Source organism: Ceratotherium simum, chromosome 29 (assembly GCF_057802395.1).
Source record: "Ceratotherium simum simum isolate JZ-2026a chromosome 29, ASM5780239v1, whole genome shotgun sequence".
NCBI classification, from domain to species: Eukaryota; Metazoa; Chordata; class Mammalia; order Perissodactyla; family Rhinocerotidae; genus Ceratotherium; species Ceratotherium simum.
In genome coordinates this window covers 38,191,999-38,212,581 of record NC_141928.1, presented here as the reverse complement: position 1 = coordinate 38,212,581, position 20,583 = coordinate 38,191,999, and the positions used below count along the sequence as shown (strand labels likewise).

Genomic DNA, 20,583 nt, shown 5'->3' with positions numbered 1-20,583 from the left:
CACGTGACCGGGCCCGGGCGGCGGCCAGCGCGTCCCGCCCCGCCCACCGGAGACGGTCAAGGTCTGCGCCTGCGCGGGCGCTGCTCGCGGGCTCGGGCGCTCGCCGACCTGCGGGCGGGCGGGCGGCTGCCGGGCGTGGGGCCGGCGCCCGCGGCGATGGGTGAGTGCGGGGAGCGGGCACAGGGAAGCTCGGGGCTCCCCGGCTCTGCGTGCGGAGAGTGGGAGCACTGAGGGGCTGAGGAGGCCGCCGAGGCCCGGCCCTCCGGCGCGCCCGCGGGGGCCCGCCTCTCTCCGCGCGCTCACTGCGCCCCCGGCGCGCCCCGCCGCTCGCGCGCGCCGTCCCGGGGAGGGGCTCGTAGCCGCAGGGCCGGGCGGGGGGCGCTCGCGCGGTCGTTTCCCCCGCCTGCCGCCGGGCTGCCCGTGCGAGCCCTTCCTGCGAAGGCGGCGGTGCGATGCTCCGGGCGCGCCCCGCGCGGGGAGGGGCCTCCCGACGCGCACGAGCCGCGGGGCGGGGCGGGGCGTCGCCTGCGCGGGGAGCGGCGCTGGTGGCGCTGGGACGGAAGGGCCCCTGCCCCCCGGGGTTTGGGCTTCCGGGACCGCTGCCTCCTGAGGGTCAGGGACGGGAGGGGCCTTGGCGAGCCTGTCCGGCCCCCTCCCCTCCCTCTTATCACTGTGGGGGATGTGGACGCTTGGAGAGCGGTGAGTTCAGCCGTGCCCTGCTTATTCTGCGACACCGCGTTGCATGGCGTTGTGGGAAACTCAGTTGTATAAGGCTTTTTTGGGGTGGGGGGGAGGGTCGTTTTGTTCACTGTAAATCTCTGTACCAATTATTTGGTATTAAGCTTAGCTGCATGGACCATGTCGATGTCTCAGCTATATTTACCCTTCGGCGTAACCTTAATTTTGCCCCTTACAGCTGTTCTCAGCTGGTCTTAATTCCCACCTTCTGTTTTTCTGCCTGTAAGCTGTGAAACAGAAGCCCTTAAAGTAAATGTGTAGTGCGAGCCTTCTCCGCTCTTGGCTTTGAAAGGAATCCATCAAGTCAAAAGGCGCTAGGACTGGTCAGGTCCGCTAGTGGTTCCAGAGCACAGGTTAGGCGCTTCGGATCTGGAGTCACCCTTAGTGCATCTCAGGGGAAAATGGCAAGCCGTTAGCTCTAAAGAGAGTGGACTTACCTGGTCTCTTCTCTTCTTTGGTAGTTTAAGCCTAGAGAAGTGGATTTTTTACTTATGTAGACACTGACTTGTATGTATAGTAGCGAGATAGTGTCAGAACTAGGACTAGGGCCCAAACTGATCTTGTGAGTGCTGACTCTGGCAGTTCACTTCCTTTGAGAATTACAATTGCCTTCTCCCCGGTTTTTAAAAAAAAAAAAAACTGCTTTTTTTTTTTTTTAAGATTTTATTTATTTATTTTTCCCCCAAAGCCCCAGTAGATAGTTGTATGTCGTAGTTGCACACCCTTCTAGTTGCTGTATGTGGGACACGGCCTCAGCATGGCCAGAGAAGCGGTGCGTCGGTGCTCGCCCGGGATCCGAACCCAGGCTGCCAGCAGCGGAGCGCGCGCACTTAACCGCTAAGCCACGGGGGCCGGCCCTCCCCGGTTTTTGCACAAAGGCCTTTGTGCTGGGATCACATCTGGGTCGTGCTGATCCACGTGGGCTGTAAATTACAGTGAGTGTTTAGACTTGACACTATTTTCTTAGGCTATAAAAGTTTGATATTTTTATGCAGTTGCTTGGAAGTCATCTTCATTAATTTTGCTTCCTAATGTTGAGATAGATTGAATGTTTTAGGTAGTAAACGTGTAAAATTACAGTAAATGAATTTTGCAATAAATTGCGAAGAATTATCCATATTAAACAATTTAAATAAATAAATCAGTTTAGCAACTAAATTTAGCCATGTTCACAGAATAAACATGCAAAATTCTAAACTTCATTGCCAGAGAATACCTAGCACACTCTTCTTCCTTCTGTTTGCTAAATTAAGAACCTGTTCACACCATCCTGGTGTGTAGGATGAAACTAGACGGAAAGCTTTAAATCTGTGAAGTCTGGGAAGATTTCATTACATTCCTTTTTCCTGTGTCCAGGCCTGTTTTTAAAATCTGAGACTCTAAATGTACAGTAATGTTCTTAAGATTTCTTAAAATGGTTCGATACAGTGGTCAATAAATGGCTGACTTCTGTTAGCCACAGTTTTCTATTTGTTTAATAACAGTCCCCATTATTACAAGCAGTCATGACAAACTAGATGAAGTAACTTTAATTTGCAAAATTTTGGAGAGTAGTGCAAGTACCATTCCAATAAAAATTAAAAATGAACATGGACAAAATTTTGTTCAAATGTACAAATAACTTGGTTTGTATTATCAAGGAGCATATATTGTTAAACAGCTTGTAGATGGCGACTTTAGAATTTAAAATATATTGTTATGTAAGTATGTAAAAATGAAACTTTTTACATTGTCACAAGGTGTTATTGTGTAATCATATATACATTAATCTTAATATTTTTGTTGATTTTAGCATTGTTTAGTCCTGAAACTTGGAAGAGGAGGAAAGCATTTCTATGCTAAGTTGTTTTTTAAAGATTTTATTTATTTATTTTTTTCCCCCCAAAGCCCCAGTAGATAGTTGCATGTCATAGCCGCACATCCTTCTAGTTGCTGTATGTGGGACGCGGCCTCAGCATGGCCGGAGAAGCGGTGCGTCAGTGCGCGCCCGGGATCCGAACCCCGGCCGCCAGCAGCGGAGCGCACGCACTTAACCGCTAAGCCACGGGGCCGGCCCAACTAAGTTGTTTTTTAAATGTTGGTGAATCTTAGAATGGCAAGTGTAGTACTGATTTTTTTTTTTTTTTTTAGATTTTATTTATTTATTTTTTCCCCCCAAAGCCCCAGTAGATAGTTGTGTGTCATAGCTGCACATCCTTCTAGTTGCTGTATGTGGGACGCGGCCTCAGCATGGCCGGAGAAGCAGCGCGTCGGTGCGCGCCCGGGATCCGAACCCGGGCCGCCAGCAGTGGAGCGCGCTCACTTAACCACCAAGCCACGGGGCCGGCCCAGTACTGATTTTTTAAACTCATGTCTGTCAGCTGAAACAGTAACAAGGATGTAGTAAACTAAGTCATCGATAATTATCAAACTCTATACCCTGCAAACTTCTCCTCAAGCATCTATAGAACTTTTTTTTTAACTGGAAATGCCATTTGCTTTAATTGGTTGACAGCACAAAATGTGATAGGCAGGGGTGTATTTTAAACAAATTAAAAAGCTGTGTTTTTTCCTCAGTTCTCCCCAAGTCAGGTATATACACAGTCACAAAAATGGTGTGTGAAGGAAAGCTGTCACACACAAGAAGTTTCCTCCTGAGTTACGTACGGGAAAGAGCTGTTGGAACAGGAATGAGCACAAAGACAGCAGCAGACTGTGAAGTTGGGTCTTCAGTGCTGCAGGCGCTGCTGTCCTGTGTGAAGGACTGAAGTGCTGCTGGGCACGAAGGGGGACGTCTGCTCGGCTTTTAGCAAAATCCTTCTCCAGGAAAGCGAATCGAAACAACACAGCCAGCAGATCAAGGAGGCTGTAGCTACATGTCAGAGTGTCAACTTCTCCTGTCTGTGCTAGAAAATCCTGTTTATCCAGAATGGACTAAAATTGCAGGACAAAACAGGGACATTTTTAACGCTTCTTACTTTATCAAACATTTAAGTTCTCTGTTTCTTTCCCCCTCACACTATATTTTAGCATGATCCAGCAGAAAGATGGCTGCTCTTAGAATTGGCTATTTTATTTTTCTTTCTGTGGCGAGACTGTCATGGAGCCTGGATATTTCAGGCTCATATGCATCCGTGACCAGTGTCCCACTGTGGTCAGAAAACTTAGTAATGAACTTGGCTTCCTGCTGCTGTTTTGTTCTCCCACTGATGAAGGTCAGCTTCAGGGTGTATTTGTCATTGAACCTTTTGAGACTGGAGGACGGTTGCCGGATATCAGGATCCATCCCTGTAGGCTCTTTCCTGTGGACCATGAGAGAGATGTTCCTCTCCTGCTCATAAATAACGAATGTGATGTGATTCACAAAGCCACAACAGGCATGGGCCCTGGGCAGGGGTGTATACAATCCCAAATCAAAGCCCCTATGGCAAAGAAACAGGACATGATACGGGTGGTGAGGTGACCACCAGTTAGACCAAAATTCTCCAGACAGTATCTTAAAAAGGAATAAAAGTTTTGCTCAAAGGAAAATACATAGCCTTAAACACTCAAATTATGAAATAAAGACTAAATAAAAATAAGCATCTAACTCAAGAAATTAGAACAAAATAAACCTAGACAAAGCAGGAGAAAAAGATAATAAGGAGGAAAAGCAAATTTAAAAACTGAAAAATAGTAAAATTGGTAAACTCAAGAGCTGATTCTTTCTTGGGACGGGAGGAATGTAAATTAGGTAAACTGGCTACCCTGCTCAAGAAAAAAGGGAATATAAGTGTACAAGATCAGAAGTATTTTTTAAAACATCAAGTGCTTTATAAAACTATGTAAATAAACTAGAATTTTTTTTTTTTTTAAGGAAATCTGTTTATCACAGCTGACTCCAGAAGAGAGAACCTAACAGACCAATAACAATGGAAGAAATTGAGAAACTTATCAAAAAACTACCATCTCCCAAAACACCAGGCCCAGATGGTGTTACAGGTGAATTTTTTTAACTTTTGAGAAAAAGATAATTTTGATAAGATTTAAATTGTTCACCAGTGTAAGGAAGGAAAAATAATAGATTCTTTTTACAAGGCCAGTGGAACATTGACACCTGAACTTAACATGAAGATAGCACTAAAATAGAAAACTTGATGTTGTGAATAGTGATGTGAAATTTTAAAGTATTAGCAAATGGTATTTAACGATACATTAAAAAAATATTTCACCATGGCCAAGTAGGATTCATCTTCTTATTACAAGAGTAATTACCAAGAAATATGCTAATGTATACACAAAATAAATACATCAGAAAAGAACAGTAATAATAGCTCATCCTTGTTGAGCACCTGCTGTGCTCCAAACCCCTCTCCTGGGTGCTTCACGTGTATTAACTCAATTAAGTGAGCCAGCCTCTGAGGTGGGTGACATCCTTGTTTCATAAATGAGGAAACTAAGCCATAGGGACATGAGTGACTCACCAGAGGTCACATAGTAGATAAGTGGGGGAGCCAGGGTTTGGAACCGAGGCCATTAGCCATAACTCTTAAATGTTACACTGGTTCTGTCTCCAGTATCCATGTGATTATCTCAGTAGCTTCCTAAAAGCATTTGACCAAAGTTCAAGATAGATTCCTGATTTAGTGGTGGTGGGAAGGGGTGGAGGTAGTTGAACTTTAGTAAACCAGGAATTAATATATATTCCCTTCCTGTGTTTGAAAACTCTCTAAAGGGAGGGACCTAGAAAAGCCTGTTTGTTGGGCTCCCCTTTGTGTTCTATTTCTCTGTGGCCAAATACTGGTTCCGCCACCTGTAAATTGCCTGCCTTCCCTTTGAAGTCCCTGCCTCTCCCCACCCCCAACATCATCTGTCGTTTAGCCGAGGATGCTATTTAAGGGGAGAGCTTTGGCCATTTTGGTGAGTTATTTGGTTTTCCTGAGTTTGTACCATATGTATGTGTTATTAAACTCTTGTTTGTTTTTCTCTTGTTAATCTGTCTCCTGTCAATTTAATTCGTAGACCAGCCAGAAGAGCCTAGAAGGGTGCAGGAAAATTTCTTCCTCCCCTACAGTGCTTACACAAACCTAAACGGTATAGCCTACTATACACCTAGGCTGTATGGTACTAATCTTATAGGACCACCATCTTATATGCGGTCCATTGTTGACTAAAACATCATTATGCAGTGCATGACTATAGTGGGAATTGAAGCAAATCCACCAAAAAACTGAGAAATAGTAAGAGGATTCAGTAAGTTGGCTGGTTCTAACTTTAACACACAAGAATTGGTAGCTTTTTCATATGTAGACAAAAAGCAGTTAGAAAATTAATTGGAAGTATTAATAGCGACTGAAAAGGTATTTTAATACCTAGACATAAGAAATACTTAAGATGTATATGAAAAAATTTTAAAATGCTACTAAAGTTTGTAAAAAGATACAAGTAAATAGGAAGACACCATATCCTTGTAAGGTTCAATTTTGAAAAGGTGACTGTTCTTTTTTTTTTTTTTTTTGAGGAATATCAGCCCTGAGCTAACATCCATGCCGGTCCTCCTCTTTTTGCTGAGGAAGACTGGCCCTGAGCTAACATCCGTGCCCATCTTCCTCCACTTTATGTGGGATGCCACCACGGCATGGCCTGACAAGCAGTGCATCGGTGCGCGCCCAGGATCCGAACCCGGGCTGTCAGCAGTGGAGTGTGCTCATTTAACCACTATGCCATGGGGCCGGCCCCCAGGTGACAATTCTTTAAACTTATAAAGTCACTTCCCCTATAAAATACCAACAAGATTTTTGGGAGGAATATGACAAAAATACACTAAAGTTTACTTGGAAAGGTGTGAGAGCCAGGCAAACTGATAAGTCTGATAAGAGTAGAGGGGGAAGCCAAATAGACAATGAAATCTGTTGTGATGCTACAGTAGGTTAAAGCGGGTTGGTGCTAGAGAAGAAATACTAGGCTATTAGAACGGCAGGGAGTGCAGAAGTAAGTGCAGGAGCTTGTGGGTGTTCAGATTATGCTAGCCAGTGATGGAAAGGACGTTTGTCAGTGAGTTTACTGGACCATCTCTTATCTTTGCCTCACTCCTTACACTGCAATTCCAGAGAGGTTACAGTACCGATGATACATGAAGCCAGGGAAGTTGTGAAGGACGAGTGGATTACTTGTTTATAATTGTAGAGTGATGAAGGCCTTCTGTGGAGGACACACAGCCCAGAAGCCAAGATTGATAGATTTAATATCCAAATTAAGAATTTCAGTATCACGAAAATGATATCAAGTGGGAATAGTATTTGTCACAATTTAATATAGCTAGGATTGATTTTTTTCACATATGAAGAAATTTTATAAATCAATAAAAAAAATGAGGTGCCTACAGAAAAATAGGTAACATGAAAATTTAGAGTTAAAGAAATTCAAATGGTCAATATTAAATGAAAAATGCTGAGTTTTATTCAGAAGTTTAAATGACAGAAGGAGATTTTCACCCATCAGATTGTCAGAAATTACATATCAGTTCCTGGTGCTGGGAATGGTAGAGAAACGGTCCTGGCCGTGCCCTTACTGGAGATGCAGTCATCGTGAGTTTCTGGGCAGTGTGGAGGAGCTCTCTAATTGACGTGTGGTACTCTTGGAGCCAGCAGTCCCATTCTAAAGATGCACCCTGCAGATAGATGAGGTTGTGCGAGTTCACCCAAGCAAGGTACAAGGTTGCCCATTGCAGCATTTTTTAAAAAAACAAAAAAGGAAAAAACAACAAACAGCGACCATGAATAGGAGGTAGAATAAATGATGTATAATACACCCATTTGATAGAATATTGTGCAGCCGTTCAGAAGGCTGGGGTGTCTCTGTGCTGTTATTAGAAGATTCCAAAATGCATTGTTATATACCTTGATTGTTTCACTTAGTAGTTTGCTCTTTTTGTGCATTTTTTAGTGATGGATGGATAGGTTGGTGGGGGTAAAGAGGGTGGTGGAGTGAGTGTGACTAGTCAGGTGACTAGTAAAGAGGCTCTCACACTAGTCAGGCAAGAGATGAAGGGGATCTGAGCCCGGGGAGTGTGTCCCTGGAGGGAGAAGATGTCTATGTATTTAATTGGTTTACTACTTTATTTTTCTCCAAAAAAAAAAAAAACCCATATCTTTTTTAATATGTAAATTTAATCTGTAAATATTTTTCTTAAAAAGTAATACCCATTTGTTTTGTGAATTTTTATTTGAATGATCTATTTGTTGTTTTATTGGATCTACAAGAAGCCCAACTCCAAGGAATCTGGCCTCTCTCGGCCGAGCATACAGGTAACTTCATAATCTAACTGCTTTAATACCTGCCAAGATTAGAAATAATTCCTCTCTCTGAGCCAGGCCTTACTTTATTTAAATTGCAGTGGAACAGATTTTCAGAACACCAGGGGACAGTTTTTACTGTGCCTTTATTCGCCATCCAGGATGGTGCTAAGCAGCATTCAGATGCGAGTCCCACTGTGTGCAGCCCTCGGCACAGGTGAGGTTTCTTCAGATAAACGGGTTTTGGCGCCCACGGGTGGTCTGGCTCCCCTGGTCATGGGGGCAGAAGGTGAAAGGTTGGACCCCTGGCATGTCGAGTTCTATAGGAGTAACCAGGTGACTTTCAGTGGGGAGCAAAGTTCCCTGACGCCTTTTGTGACCTTCCTTGGGGCAGACTTGGGGCCTGCAACGGAATCTAGTCACAGTGCTTCTCAATGAGGGCAAGGTCATCTTTTCTACTAGAAACGTTAGCAAGCCAACTCAAGCTCCAGACAGAGAGGCTTTGGGCCAAAGTGTGCAGATGTTACATTTTCTTCTTACTACAAGGAAAAGGGCACACAGATCTTGGTATAACATACTTAAGGAAAATCGTTTGTTTCCATTTGCTTCACATGAGAAAGGAGAAAAATAGTACATAGTCGTGTCAGAGGGTCTTGGGATCTTTCTGAGGGTCTCTCCTAACACAGGCGCTCGCCTGCTCCTCCATCCTTGTGTGCCACCCATCTGTCTCCCACCCACATTACCGCCCTGCAGGACGTGCTTGAATCATTCCTCAAGAACGAGATACTGCTGCTCCTTTGGTGCAGGACCTACACCATAGCCTGTGCCACCTTTGGTTAATATGTGCTTCACCCTTACGTGCCTTGGGAGTCCTGTTCCAAGTTCAGAACCCTGCCCAGAGGCTGTGGCCTGCCCTGTCATTCCCTCCGGACCCCTGGTGAATGACCCCTGCCTCTGTGGGGCCTTTGTACCTCGTACGTACCGTGTGATTGCATTTATCACACTGTGGTCTAATTATTTGCACGTCTTATCTCCCCTGAGGCCAGGGTCTTGAATTCTCTGCGATCTCTGACACCTGGGGCGGTGTGCCTGGAACGGTACAGGAGTGGACTAAGTTGGTTGGATTTGATTCTCTTAGTGTACCGGGAGACCAGTGTAGAAGCAGGCAAACAAGAAACTCCCTGCAAAAGTAAACGAAAGTCTTCCTGACAGTGTTATCCTCTAAGTCTGAATGAAGCAAATACAAAAACACCTTTATTACAAAGAATTTAGGGAGGAAGGAAACAGATAGGAGGACTGATGCTTGTCGAGTGGACCCTGACTGCGATGCGCACCGCATCCCCAGCGTGGCTTCAGGACCTAGTGGAACGATCTCTTCGGCCGACTTGCCTTCTCACCCCGCAGGGTGGTGGCCTGGGCGCCAGTGTATGTGCAGCAGTTTGCCTTTGGTCACTTCGGAACTTTGATCAGTGTCCCTCTTGGCCTTTCGTCATCCTAATTAGACCTTCATTGTGGTCAGTGTCTCCAGCTTTGAAAGCAGAGTTGAATAGACTGAGACAAATTTAACTTGAAAAGTATAGAAAACGAGGGGCTGGCCCCGTGGCATAGCAGTTAAGTGCTCGCGCTCTGCTGTTGGCAGCCTGGGTTTGGATCCCGGGTGCTCACCGATGCACCGCTTGTCAGGCCATGCTCTGGTGGCGTGCCATATAAAGTGGAGGAAGACGGGCACGGTTGTTAGCCCAGGGCTGGTCTTCCTTGCAAAAAAAAAATGTGTGTGTATATATATATACATATATATATATATATATATATATACACATATATAGAAAAGGAAAATAATAGTGTTATGAAATGAGAAAATATAAACTACCCATTTTAGCTTTTTTTGTTTATTTTGTTTTTGTTTTTGATTTTTTGTGGGGAAGATCAGCACTGAGCTAACATCTGATGCCAATCCTCCTCTTCTTTTGCTGAGGAAGACTGGCCCTGAGCTAATATCCATGGCCACCTTCCTCTACTTTATGTGGGACGCCGCCACAGCATGGCTCTACAAGCGGTGCATCGGTGTGCGCCCGGGATCCGAACTGGCGAACCCCATGCCGCCGCAGCAGAGCGCGTGCACTTAACCGCTGGCGCCACCGGGCCAGCCACCCCACCCCTCCCGTTTTAGCTTTTTTATATGTATATTGATAAAAACAGGATTGTACCATGTCAGTAAAAGATATTCTCCTTAGTTTTTGGGTTTTTTCCTGTAACACTTTATTGATCAAAAAAAGGACTCACTACTATCTAAAATTTCATTAACACCATTAAAAATTCAAAATTAACATACTGAACCTTAAATACTCCTTTATTTTATTTTTATTCTTTATTTTTCTTGCTGAGGAAGATTGGCCCTGAGCTAACATCTGTGCCCATCTTCCTCTATTTTATATGTGGGATGCCTCCACAGCATGGCTTGATGAGCCGTCCGTAGGTCTGCGCCCAGGATCCGAAACTGCAAACCCCAGGCCACCGAAGCGGAGCGCGAAAACTTAACTGCTACGCCACTGGGCCGGCCCCCAATACTGCTTTATTTGTACTATCTACGTGATATCCTTTCAGGTGATGGATACATCTTCATTTATGCAGTGCGTCCCTTACTGTGGAGCATTTAATTTTTATTCAGTATTTCTGTTAAGAGCACTGTTGTGACTGTCTTGTAGTTGAATCTTGTGATTGTTACATTTTCGTATAGTGAACACCCTGTGTTAATAAGTATTTCCCTAGGCTGTATTCTTAGGAGGAAAAGTGCAGCTGTGTGTGCTCTGTATTTCGCTACGTGTCTGTGGCTCCTGCAGATGGAAGCTCCTCGGAACTGACGCTTTCTGGCCCTCTGTGCCTCGGCTCTGCACCTGACCTGCCTTCACAGCGGTGACACTTCCCTGCAGCGGCTTTTGTCCTGAATGCTTAGAGTTGACGGCAGCATGTGTGTGGTGTGGGGAGGAAAAAAGATAAGGAAACTTGGTTTGCTTGAGTTTTTTATGTTTTTTTGTGATAGGTTAAAGACCTAAATGGTTTATCTGCCCTGTTTTCTTTTTCTCTTTATTTACCATTGAAACCCTTACATGTAATCTTTTTTTTATTGTGGTAAAAAATACATATAAAATTTGCTATCTTAACCGGTTTGAAGTGTACAGTTAATAACGTTAAGTGTATTTATATTGTTATAAAACAGATCTCCAGAACTTTTTCATCTTTTTTTTTTGTTTTGTGAGGAAGATCAGCCCTGAGGTAACATCCATGCCAGTGCTCTTCTTTTTTGCTGAGGAAGACTGGCCCTGGGCTAACATCCATGCCCATCTTCCTCCACTTTATATGGGACGCCACCACAGCATGGCTTGAAAAGGGGTGTGTCAGTGCGCACCTGGGATCCGAACTGGCAAACCCTGGGCCGCTGCCGTGGAGCTCACGCCCTTAACCACCTGTGCCAGCGGGCTGGTCCCCCCAAGAACTTTTTCATCTTGCAGAAGTGAAACTATACCCATTAAACAATAACTCCCTGTCCTCTCCCCCACCCCAGCCCCTGGCAGCCACTGTTCTAATTTGTGTCTTGCTGAACTTGACTACTCTAGGTACCTCATGTAAGTGGAATCATACAGTGTCCTTTTATAACTGGCTTATTTCACTTGGCATAATGTCCTCAGGTTTCATCCATGTTGTAGTGTGTAACAGGATCTCAAATCTTCCTTTTTTTTTTTTTTTTGATGAGGAAGATTGGCCCTGAGCTAACATCTGATGCCAATCCTCCTCTTTTTGCTGAGGAAGACTGGCCCTGGGCTAACATCTATGCCCATCTTCCTCTACTTTACCTGTGGGATGCCTGCTACAGCATGGCCTGATAAGTAGTGCCTAGGTCCTCGACTGGAATCTGAACCCGCGAACCCCGGGCCATCAAAGTGGAGTGTGTGAACTTAACCACTACACCACTGGGCCGGCCCCAGGATTTCTTTCCTTTTTAGGGCCACATAGTATTCGTTGTATGTGTATACCACGTTCTGTGTGTCTTTCCGTCCATCAGTGGACACTTGGGTTGCTTCTGCCTCTTGGCTGTTGTGAATAGTGCTGCTGTGAACGTGGGTGTGCAAATATCTCTTGGAGACCCTGCTTTCAAGTCTTTTGGATATTTACCCAGAAATGGGATAGCTGGATCATAAGGTATTTCTATTCTTAATTTTTTGAAGAACCTCCATACTGTTTTCCATAGTGACTGGGCCATTTTACATTCCCACCAACAGCACGCAAGGATTCCAGCTTCTCCACATCCCACCAACACTTATTTTCTGTTTTTTTTTGTAGTACCATCCTAATGAGTATGAGGTGATACCTCGTTGTGGTTTTGATTTGCATTTCTCTGATGATGAGTGATGTTGAGCATCTTTTCATGTGCTTGTTGGCCATTTGTGTATCTTCTTTGGAGAATTGTCTGTTCAAGTCCTTTGCTCATTTTTAATCAGGCTATTTAATTTTTTGTTGTTAGAGTTAAACGTGGTCTCTTACTGTTGAGGAATTAGAATCCATTTTAAAATATTTGGTCTGATGTATCTACCATACAATAAAATTACCACATAGTGCCTGAATAAAGGTAGTTTCTGGGACTGTTTCTGGGGTGGAGGACTTGTTCTTGATGATCCAGCTATTTGGGTCCCTTTTTGGGGAAAAGCAGCCTTAGATGACTGGCGAGGAATGGTCTTGCCATGTTAAGGGAGCAGGTGTGTTGCTGGGGAGAGCTTGGCCTTGGCTCCACTCCTGGGCGAAGCCTGTATGCTGAGGCTTCAGGCCTTTTTCAGCGTGGTCTGGTATAGCCGCCTTCAGTCCCAGGCAGCCTCCCAAGGTTGCTGCCATCTGTGGTGTGGTAGTGGGCACATGAGCCCTGGAGTCAGACCGGCTTCCTTTCAAGAGGCCAGCCCTTCCAGTTACTGACGACCCTGGACGAGGGAGAGGATTGTGTTTTTCCATCTGTAAAACCGGGAAAATGTTTAGTTTATGGAGTTGTTTTGAGAATTAAACATGTGAAAATGTAGTGTATAGTACCTACTTGCAAGCCTTCCGTGACCCTGTTCTCCCAGCGTCCATCTTCCCAAGTGCACGCTTGGTGTCCCTCTCGTGTGCTCCTACAGCAGCTGTTCGTCACAGAAGCTGTCACTGTGGTGTACCTGTCTGCCTTGGCAATCTTCTGTTTCTTGCGAGTTCCTTGTCTTTGAATCATAGCGCTGAGCAGAGGGCCTAGTTCGGAGTAGATACTAAGTGTTAGCGAACAGAGTAAATGAACGCATGTCTTGCTGTTGCGTTTCTCATGGGAGGACTTGGAGTCTGTTTCACAGGATAATGGTATATACTGTACTGTAGTGTAGGTAATGCGTATGAACTAGTCCAGTAGTCCTCACGTTTTTTGGTCTCGGGGCCCTTTTACACTTAAAAGTTATTGTGGACCCCAAAGAGCCTTTATTTATGTGGATTAATGCTCATGGTCTTAGACATAAAAATTTTAAAATATTTATTAATTCACTTTATTTTTTATTTTTATTTTTTAATTTTATTTATTTATTTTTTCCCCCAAAGCCCCAGTAGGGCTGGGGCCGGCCCTATTAATTCACTTCAAAATAGCAGTGATAGCACCGGCCCTGTGGCTTAGCGGTTGAGTGCACGCGCTCTGCTGCTGGCGGCCCGGGTTTGGATCCCGGGCGCGCACCGATGCACTGCTTCTCTGGCCGCGCTGAGGCGGCGTCCACATACAGCAACTAGAAGGATGTGCAACTATGACATACAACTATCTACTGGGGCTTTGGGGGAAAATAAATAAAATTATAAAAAAAAAAGTCTATAAAATAGCAGTGATAAACCCATTACATGTTAACACATTTTCATGAAAAATAACTATTTTCCAAAAGAAAAAAACATTTAATGAGAAGATTGTGTTGTACAGTTTTGCAGATCTCTTTGATGTCTGGCTTAAGAGACGAGTGGGTCTCATATCTGCTTCTGCATTCGGTCTGTGTGATAAGTTGTTTTCGTTGCAGTAGGTGCAGAAGATCCAGCCTCGTACAGATGTGTAGTTGGAAACGGGAGGACCTCCTGGACCCTCGGAAGGGGCTCGGGGACCTCAGGGTCCTCGGTCAGCACTTGGAGCACTGCTGATCCCGTCTAAAAGGGAAAATGCGATAGTGTCCAGAAATTGGAGGAAGCATTAGGGCAAAATTCCGTGTGTTTGGCGCTGTATTTGAAGGTTTACCTATTGTCATTTTATTATTTGTAGGTTAGAAAAAATCCTTCATGAAGAAAAAAGATCTTAAGCAACATGGTGGATTCAGAAGCTCATGAAAAGAGGCCGCCACTCCTGACATCTTCAAAACAGGATATATCACCTCGTATTGCAGATGTTGGTGAGATGAAGCATTACTTGTGTGGCTGCTGTGCGGCTTTCAACAACATTGCCATCACCTTTCCCATTCAGAAGGTCCTCTTCCGGCAACAGCTGTATGGAATCAGAACGCGGGATGCAGTCCTGCAGTTGAGGAGGGATGGATTTCGAAACTTGTATCGCGGAATCCTTCCCCCCTTAATGCAGAAGACAACCACACTGGCCCTTATGTTTGGTCTGTATGAGGATTTATCTTGCGTTCTCCGTAAGCATGTCAGTACCCCAGAGTTTGCAACCCGCAGCATGGCAGCAATACTGGCAGGGACAACAGAAGCGATTTTCACTCCATTGGAAAGAGTTCAAACATTGCTTCAGGACCACAAGCATCATGACAAATTTACAAACACCTATCATGCTTTCAAGGCACTGAAATGCCACGGAATGAGAGAGTATTATCGAGGCTTGGTGCCCATCCTGTTCCGTAATGGATTCAGCAATGTCCTTTTTTTTGGCCTTCGAGGGCCCATCAAGGAACATCTGCCGACCGCCACGACTCACAGTGCTCACTTGGTCAATGATTTTATCTGTGGAGGTCTGTTGGGTGCCGTGTTGGGGATCTTGTTTTTCCCAGTTAATGTTGTAAAAACTCGCATGCAGTCTCAGATTGGTGGGGAATTCCAGTCTTTCCCCAAAGTTTTCCAAAAAATCTGGCTAGAACGGGACAGGAAACTGACGAATCTTTTCAGAGGTGCCCATCTGAATTACCATCGGTCCCTCATCTCTTGGGGCATAATCAATGCGACTTACGAGTTCTTGTTAAAGATTATATGAACGAAGTCACTTAAGTGCCATTTATCAACTGAATAGACCTAAGAAGAGTGCAGTTTGGCCTCATTCCTAATTGGCCGATACAAGTTGGTGTCATAAGTCCAGGGCACAGTGAATTATGGGCAAAGCTGTTTTCCTTAAGCCCCAACAAATTCGGAATAAAAGGTTTCAGTAGGAAAATTTGAGGAATTTTGTTTTTTGGTTTTTTTTATTGTTATCTGAGAACTTTCGGCTAATTGCTTGGTTAATAGCTGTCTATCTGATGGCTTTTGACAAGGAAACTAATAGCCAAGATACCGTTTTTCCTGCAAAAGTCTTTAAACCTTCTGGATTGAAATGTAAGGGCCATGACCAGCCAGAGAAAAGGCTGTCAGGGCCCCGTGAATTCTCAGGCTGACTTCTGTTACTCCATCTCTGGCTTCTCTGCTCTTAGGTGGAGATGCAAAGGGTAGACTTTGTTAGACTTATACATGGTAGGACGACGGAGGAGAACAGAGAAGAAAAACAGCTTATTAGATGTAGGCTTTTCATGATAAATTGCTTGTATTAGTTTTGAAACTAAGCACCTGTTGGGATTGTCATCTAGACTGTTTGTTTAGACGTGGTCGACTCAAGCAGCGAGTGGAAGCTCCCAGTTTGCTTTCTGGGCTTGGAAGTTTTCTGTTTAGTTCTGAATGGGACCTTCAACCCTTCCAAAATATCCTTCCATTAATTTCACTTATTTCATTGTCAAAAGATGAGGAAAGTTAAATTTTGTTATAGGCATTTCACCCTGTTATGTTTCATATTAATTGCATGTAGATCAAATTTGGTTTAGCTCCATTTCTTTGACTTATTGTTGCCAACTTATTGAAGAGCTTTGGGGTTGTTTTCTTTGAGTAGTAGTTTGTCATATTCAGATATCTTGTTCTCTTGAAACTCTGCTTTTAAACAACTACTTTCATAAAATTTTATTTTGGAAGTCTCTTGTAGGATCCCAGATTTTTTCTGGTTTCTGAATGTTACGGAGGAGGGGGACGACTCAGGATACCTTTCACTCCACAGTGTCAGCTGTCTTTTTTATTTTTCTCTTGGAAATAGAGACTTCTAGGATTTTTACATTTTGGGAACCCAATTTTACCATTTTATCATTAAAACAATAAGACAATTTGAGAGGATAAGATCTAAATAAAGAGCCAAATAAATCCAAATAAAGATATTTGAAGGGTTAGTTTTAAATTCTAGTAGTTGGTGAGAGCTGGATGGCACACTCATCCCTTAGCTAACAGAAACCTACTTCTCCAGGAATCAGGTTTTAAAATAGTTTTTTCCAGACAAGTAAGGCAAAATGACTCATATACCAATTGAATAACTAGTAAAACATACGAAATATCCTAGAAAAGTGGTTTATCAATCTCCTAAAAATCCACATCTGTAAATATTATGTAGTTAAGATTTCCAGCATCCAACATGGCAGAGCAGTTGGGTTTCTTATTACCAGTTTTTCTTCATTCTGGGTAATTGCGTATGAATATGTGCACATACCGACCAAAATAAAATCAGGGTCCCAATTGGTAGTTGACTCAGTTTCTGGGCAGATAGTCCAAAAAAGATGTTTACCTCTAAATGCAGTGTGGCTGGTCAGCTACAGGGAACACCTTTCTTCCAGCTGTGAAAGACGAGGAAGCGTTGTGGAGCATGCTCCAGGCAGTGGAGAGGCTCAGTGGCTTTACAGCAGCTCTGTTTGACAGTGTTGTGCTGGAAATTGTAGTTTACTTTAGAAACCCAGGTGTAGATGTAAGGATTTCAGAAAACAAGAACTTGACACCTAATAAATGTGAGTAGCGTCCTTTGGCTTATTGAATAGAGTCAGGGTTTGAAGTGGGTTGAGTTTCAGAAATGAATGATGAAGGCACTGCGGTGCCTGACCCCTCATTCACGTGTGCGTGTCCCTCAACACTCGCGGGTGCGTCCCGGCGCACAGCGTGTGGCAGGTGCAGTGGGCTGGGCTTGTGCCCTTGGGATGGACTTGGCAGGGCTTGCTTTTGTCTATACACTCCACGAAGCGGATAGAAATCTGAGTTCTAAAGCACTTTCCTGAAGTGAGAATTCAGAGGAGGATGCTTTGGTTTCTGCTGTCTCCATTGTGTGGCGTTTAAAAACAATAAATATTTTTAATGGTTTTAATGGTCATAATATTTTTGGATTTCTTTGTTGCTTTTTACACCTTTTGAAGACCAAACTGCAAGTACGTTACCAGGGATGGTTTGGTGGTGTCCTATAGACTTCTTAAATGTAACAAAAAATTCAGAACCTGTGGTAGCCGACAGCTTTGTCTGAACTTTAAAATAAGTCAAAATGTGTTATTAAGAGATTCTAGCTATTGTTTTTACCTTCATCGTGAACTAGTATGGTAATAGTTTTGAAAAGGCAAACATGATCGAATAACTTTGTCTGGAAAGCTTTAAAAGTGGCCTTTCTGTCACATACGTGCCGCAGGCGGCTCACGAGCACGGGGCGTGTCTGGGCGCGCCTCCTGTACTTCATGGCCGATGCCACCCGAAATATGTTCTTGGTTCTATATTTAACACACTTAGAGTGGTTTGAGCCCTCAGGACTGCACCACAGAGCAAACACAACCTCTATATGGTGGCAAATTTGTGTGTCTTTGTTTCATTTGTGGTTGGAGACAAAGTTGATGTTTTTGTCTCAATAGTCAATATTCATCTTCCCTTGTGGTTGCTCATATAATCACCCGCTATGTATTGTGGACTGTGCAATAAACAGAATTGTGTATATGGAGACCTGAAATTCCCTAGCTCGATGACAGTGGTGACACTCAGTTATGAGGCTCCGCAGACGTGCGAGGGAATGACGGGCGGTCGGCAGGCTGTGTGAAGTGGGATCTGGGGGCAGCCTGGTGAGCGATCACGTTGACCCACGCTGGTTCTGCGTGGATGACAGGCTGTGGTGCGAGGGTGCAGTCAGGAGGAAAGTGGGATGGGAGGTTCCGTGTGGAGAGGGGGAGGCACTCAGACTTGACTTCCTTTAAATTAAAATAATCATCTTTGTTTTCTCATGTGCATGTAAATGCGTATCAAAGACTTGAACAGGCATTGTCCATAAATTTGAGGACTTTTTGTACTTAACGCTATATTTTTGCTTAATATTAAATATCTGCTTGAGTGGCTCCCATGTTGTGGGGTAGTCTCCACATATTTCCTTTTTTAAAGTTTCTTTATTATAAAGTGGTTAAGCACACAAGGCTGTTTTTGTTTATATTTTGTTTGATATTTTGAGTTTTGTGACTATATCAGTTTAAATGAAATCTGTTAAATGTTTCAGAGTTAACATGCTTCTTTTGGTAATTCTGTTTGGAATAAAGTTGTTTTTTTAAGTCCATTCTATTTGGTCTTTTCTTGTGGTTGAGTTACTAGCACTTTCCTTTTTTGTGGTAGATTAGTCTATTAGTCTTTTTGTTAATAAAACATTTAGCACACGACTCTGACTCCTAGCAACTTCTCTGATAACTTTGTAGGTAGAACAATCCTTCATTTATCCATCTTGTTTGATCAAGAGGAGTTCCAGAAATGTTAATTTTCCAGATGGCTTTAACTGCAAAGCGTTTTGTTTTTTACAAGTTTTTCTCACATGAAATAAACTGTTCTCTACAGAGTATAAACTCTTGGTAAATTGAGCTTATCAATAATTTCTGTGTAATAGTGTGCGTTCAGGTCATGCTTGCCCCCGAGCTGCATGGTCTAGAGGTTTATACTTTTTGAGTTTTCATGTCTGCTTTTGACTTCATAGCTGCTTGTTTCTGTTAGGAGATTGTACTGTTGGTTTACACATTAAATTGTAAGGTGCTCCCTGTCTCGAGGGATAGCCGAGGTTGCCTGATGAGGACCACTGGGTAAGGGAGCAGTTCCATATAATGCTGCTAAAACCCCAGGTGAGGGTAAAAATTCATTATAAAAGTGAATATCCTGACCTTTAGAATTGATAAAAGGGGTCTTTTACACATCATCTGATGAAACGTCATTTTAAGCTGCCTGCAGCAGCCGGTACAGAGTGAGGGGAGGAGGTGCCATTTCTCGAGGTGTGACCGGAAGGGGCCTGGGGGAGCGTGCACAGCCGTGGAGGGCTCTCTGTCTCCAGGAGGCTGGCTCCCAACTTAATCCATTTAGTATCTGAAGTTTCCTATAGGGAACTTGTTTTCCTGATAAGCATGTCTGATTTTGAAGTAGAAATTGAAGCTAAAATAGGATTTATCTAAATTCTCATCTCCCTTCAATCCGTTCCGCATATTGCTGTAATTTTTTTAGATGAGGTGATCTAGGCCTTGCCTTCCTTACTGTCAACTCCAGCCCTAACTGCCCTGCCCCATCACCGCCCTCCAGTCTCAGGGACTTCTACACTCAAAGCCTGCCGGCCTTGACCCGGGCAGGGTCCCTCTGCCCTGAACGCTGCCCCCTTCCTGGTCACCAGTAGCTCGTGCTGAGGCCTTCAGATCTCAGCGCTGATGTCTCAGGGAAGCCAGCGCACACATTCAGGACTGAGGTTCCCCTGTTAGGCTACCGCACCCCTAACAAAATGTGGTTGTTTTCACTGCACTGTGATTGTTGGATGCCTCTTGCCCCTCCGAATGCCAGCTCCATGAGGCAGGGACTCCGCTCCAGTTTCCACTGTTGCAAGTGCTGGGCACGGTGCCTGCCACCTGGCAGATGTCTCAGAAATATTTAAGAATCAAGCGATTGAAAGGACACGTGAGTATTCAAGATCACAGTGTTCTGGAATATCCTGTCTGACCTTCATTCCTTGATGGGTCATGGAGGTTGTTTAAGGAAAACATTTTTACACTGCTCAAGCTGCCGTGACAAAAGAGCACAGACTGGGGGGAGCTTAAACAGCAGACACTTACTTCTCACAGTTCTGGAGGCTGGGGGTCCAGGATCAAGGCACCGGCAGTTGGTTCCTGGTGAGAGGCCTCTTCTGGGCGTGCAGACTCCTCACTGTGTCCTCGCGTGGCAGAGAGACCCTCGTGACCTCGTCTCAACCTAATGCCCTCCCAAAGGCCCCACCTCCAGATACCATCACATCGGGGATTAGGGCTCCAACATACAAGTTTTGGGGGGACATTCAGTCCATAACATATGAGCTAAATGATAAGACTTCTTTATTCTCCTCCTGTGCTCTGAGAAATCTCCAGCCAATTTGAGATGAAAAATTTGTGCGTGAGTCAGGATTCGAATTACAGGCACCCCATTTTTCTTACCCCTCCTTGTGCTGTTTGTCAATTGTGGAACTCAGCCGAACAAAGTTAATGGAGAAGGGCAAAAAGAAAGTATTCCTTAAAATAATTAGCGTGTCATTGCTGCTTTGTGA

At 44.2% G+C, this 20,583-nt stretch overlaps 1 protein-coding gene across 12 annotated transcripts; it reads left to right on the top strand.

Moving 5' to 3' along the window:
- SLC25A51 (solute carrier family 25 member 51) lies at window positions 1-18,600 on the top strand. Of its 12 annotated transcripts, XM_087419473.1 has the most exons (7): window positions 1-160; window positions 4,574-4,698; window positions 6,218-6,438; window positions 7,959-8,003; window positions 8,093-8,208; window positions 10,444-10,595; window positions 14,287-18,600. In XM_087419473.1, the coding sequence occupies exon 7, from the start codon at window positions 14,329-14,331 to the stop codon at window positions 15,220-15,222; it is 894 nt and encodes a 297-aa protein (XP_087275599.1). In that variant the 5' UTR covers window positions 1-160; window positions 4,574-4,698; window positions 6,218-6,438; window positions 7,959-8,003; window positions 8,093-8,208; window positions 10,444-10,595; window positions 14,287-14,328; the 3' UTR covers window positions 15,223-18,600. The 12 variants fall into 12 exon arrangements, with proteins under 12 accessions (XP_087275599.1, XP_087275600.1, XP_087275596.1 ...); XM_087419474.1 differs by lacking the exon at window positions 10,444-10,595 and having other exon boundaries at window positions 7,962-8,003; XM_087419470.1 differs by lacking the exon at window positions 10,444-10,595.
- The last annotated feature ends 1,983 nt before the right edge of the window (window positions 18,601-20,583 follow it).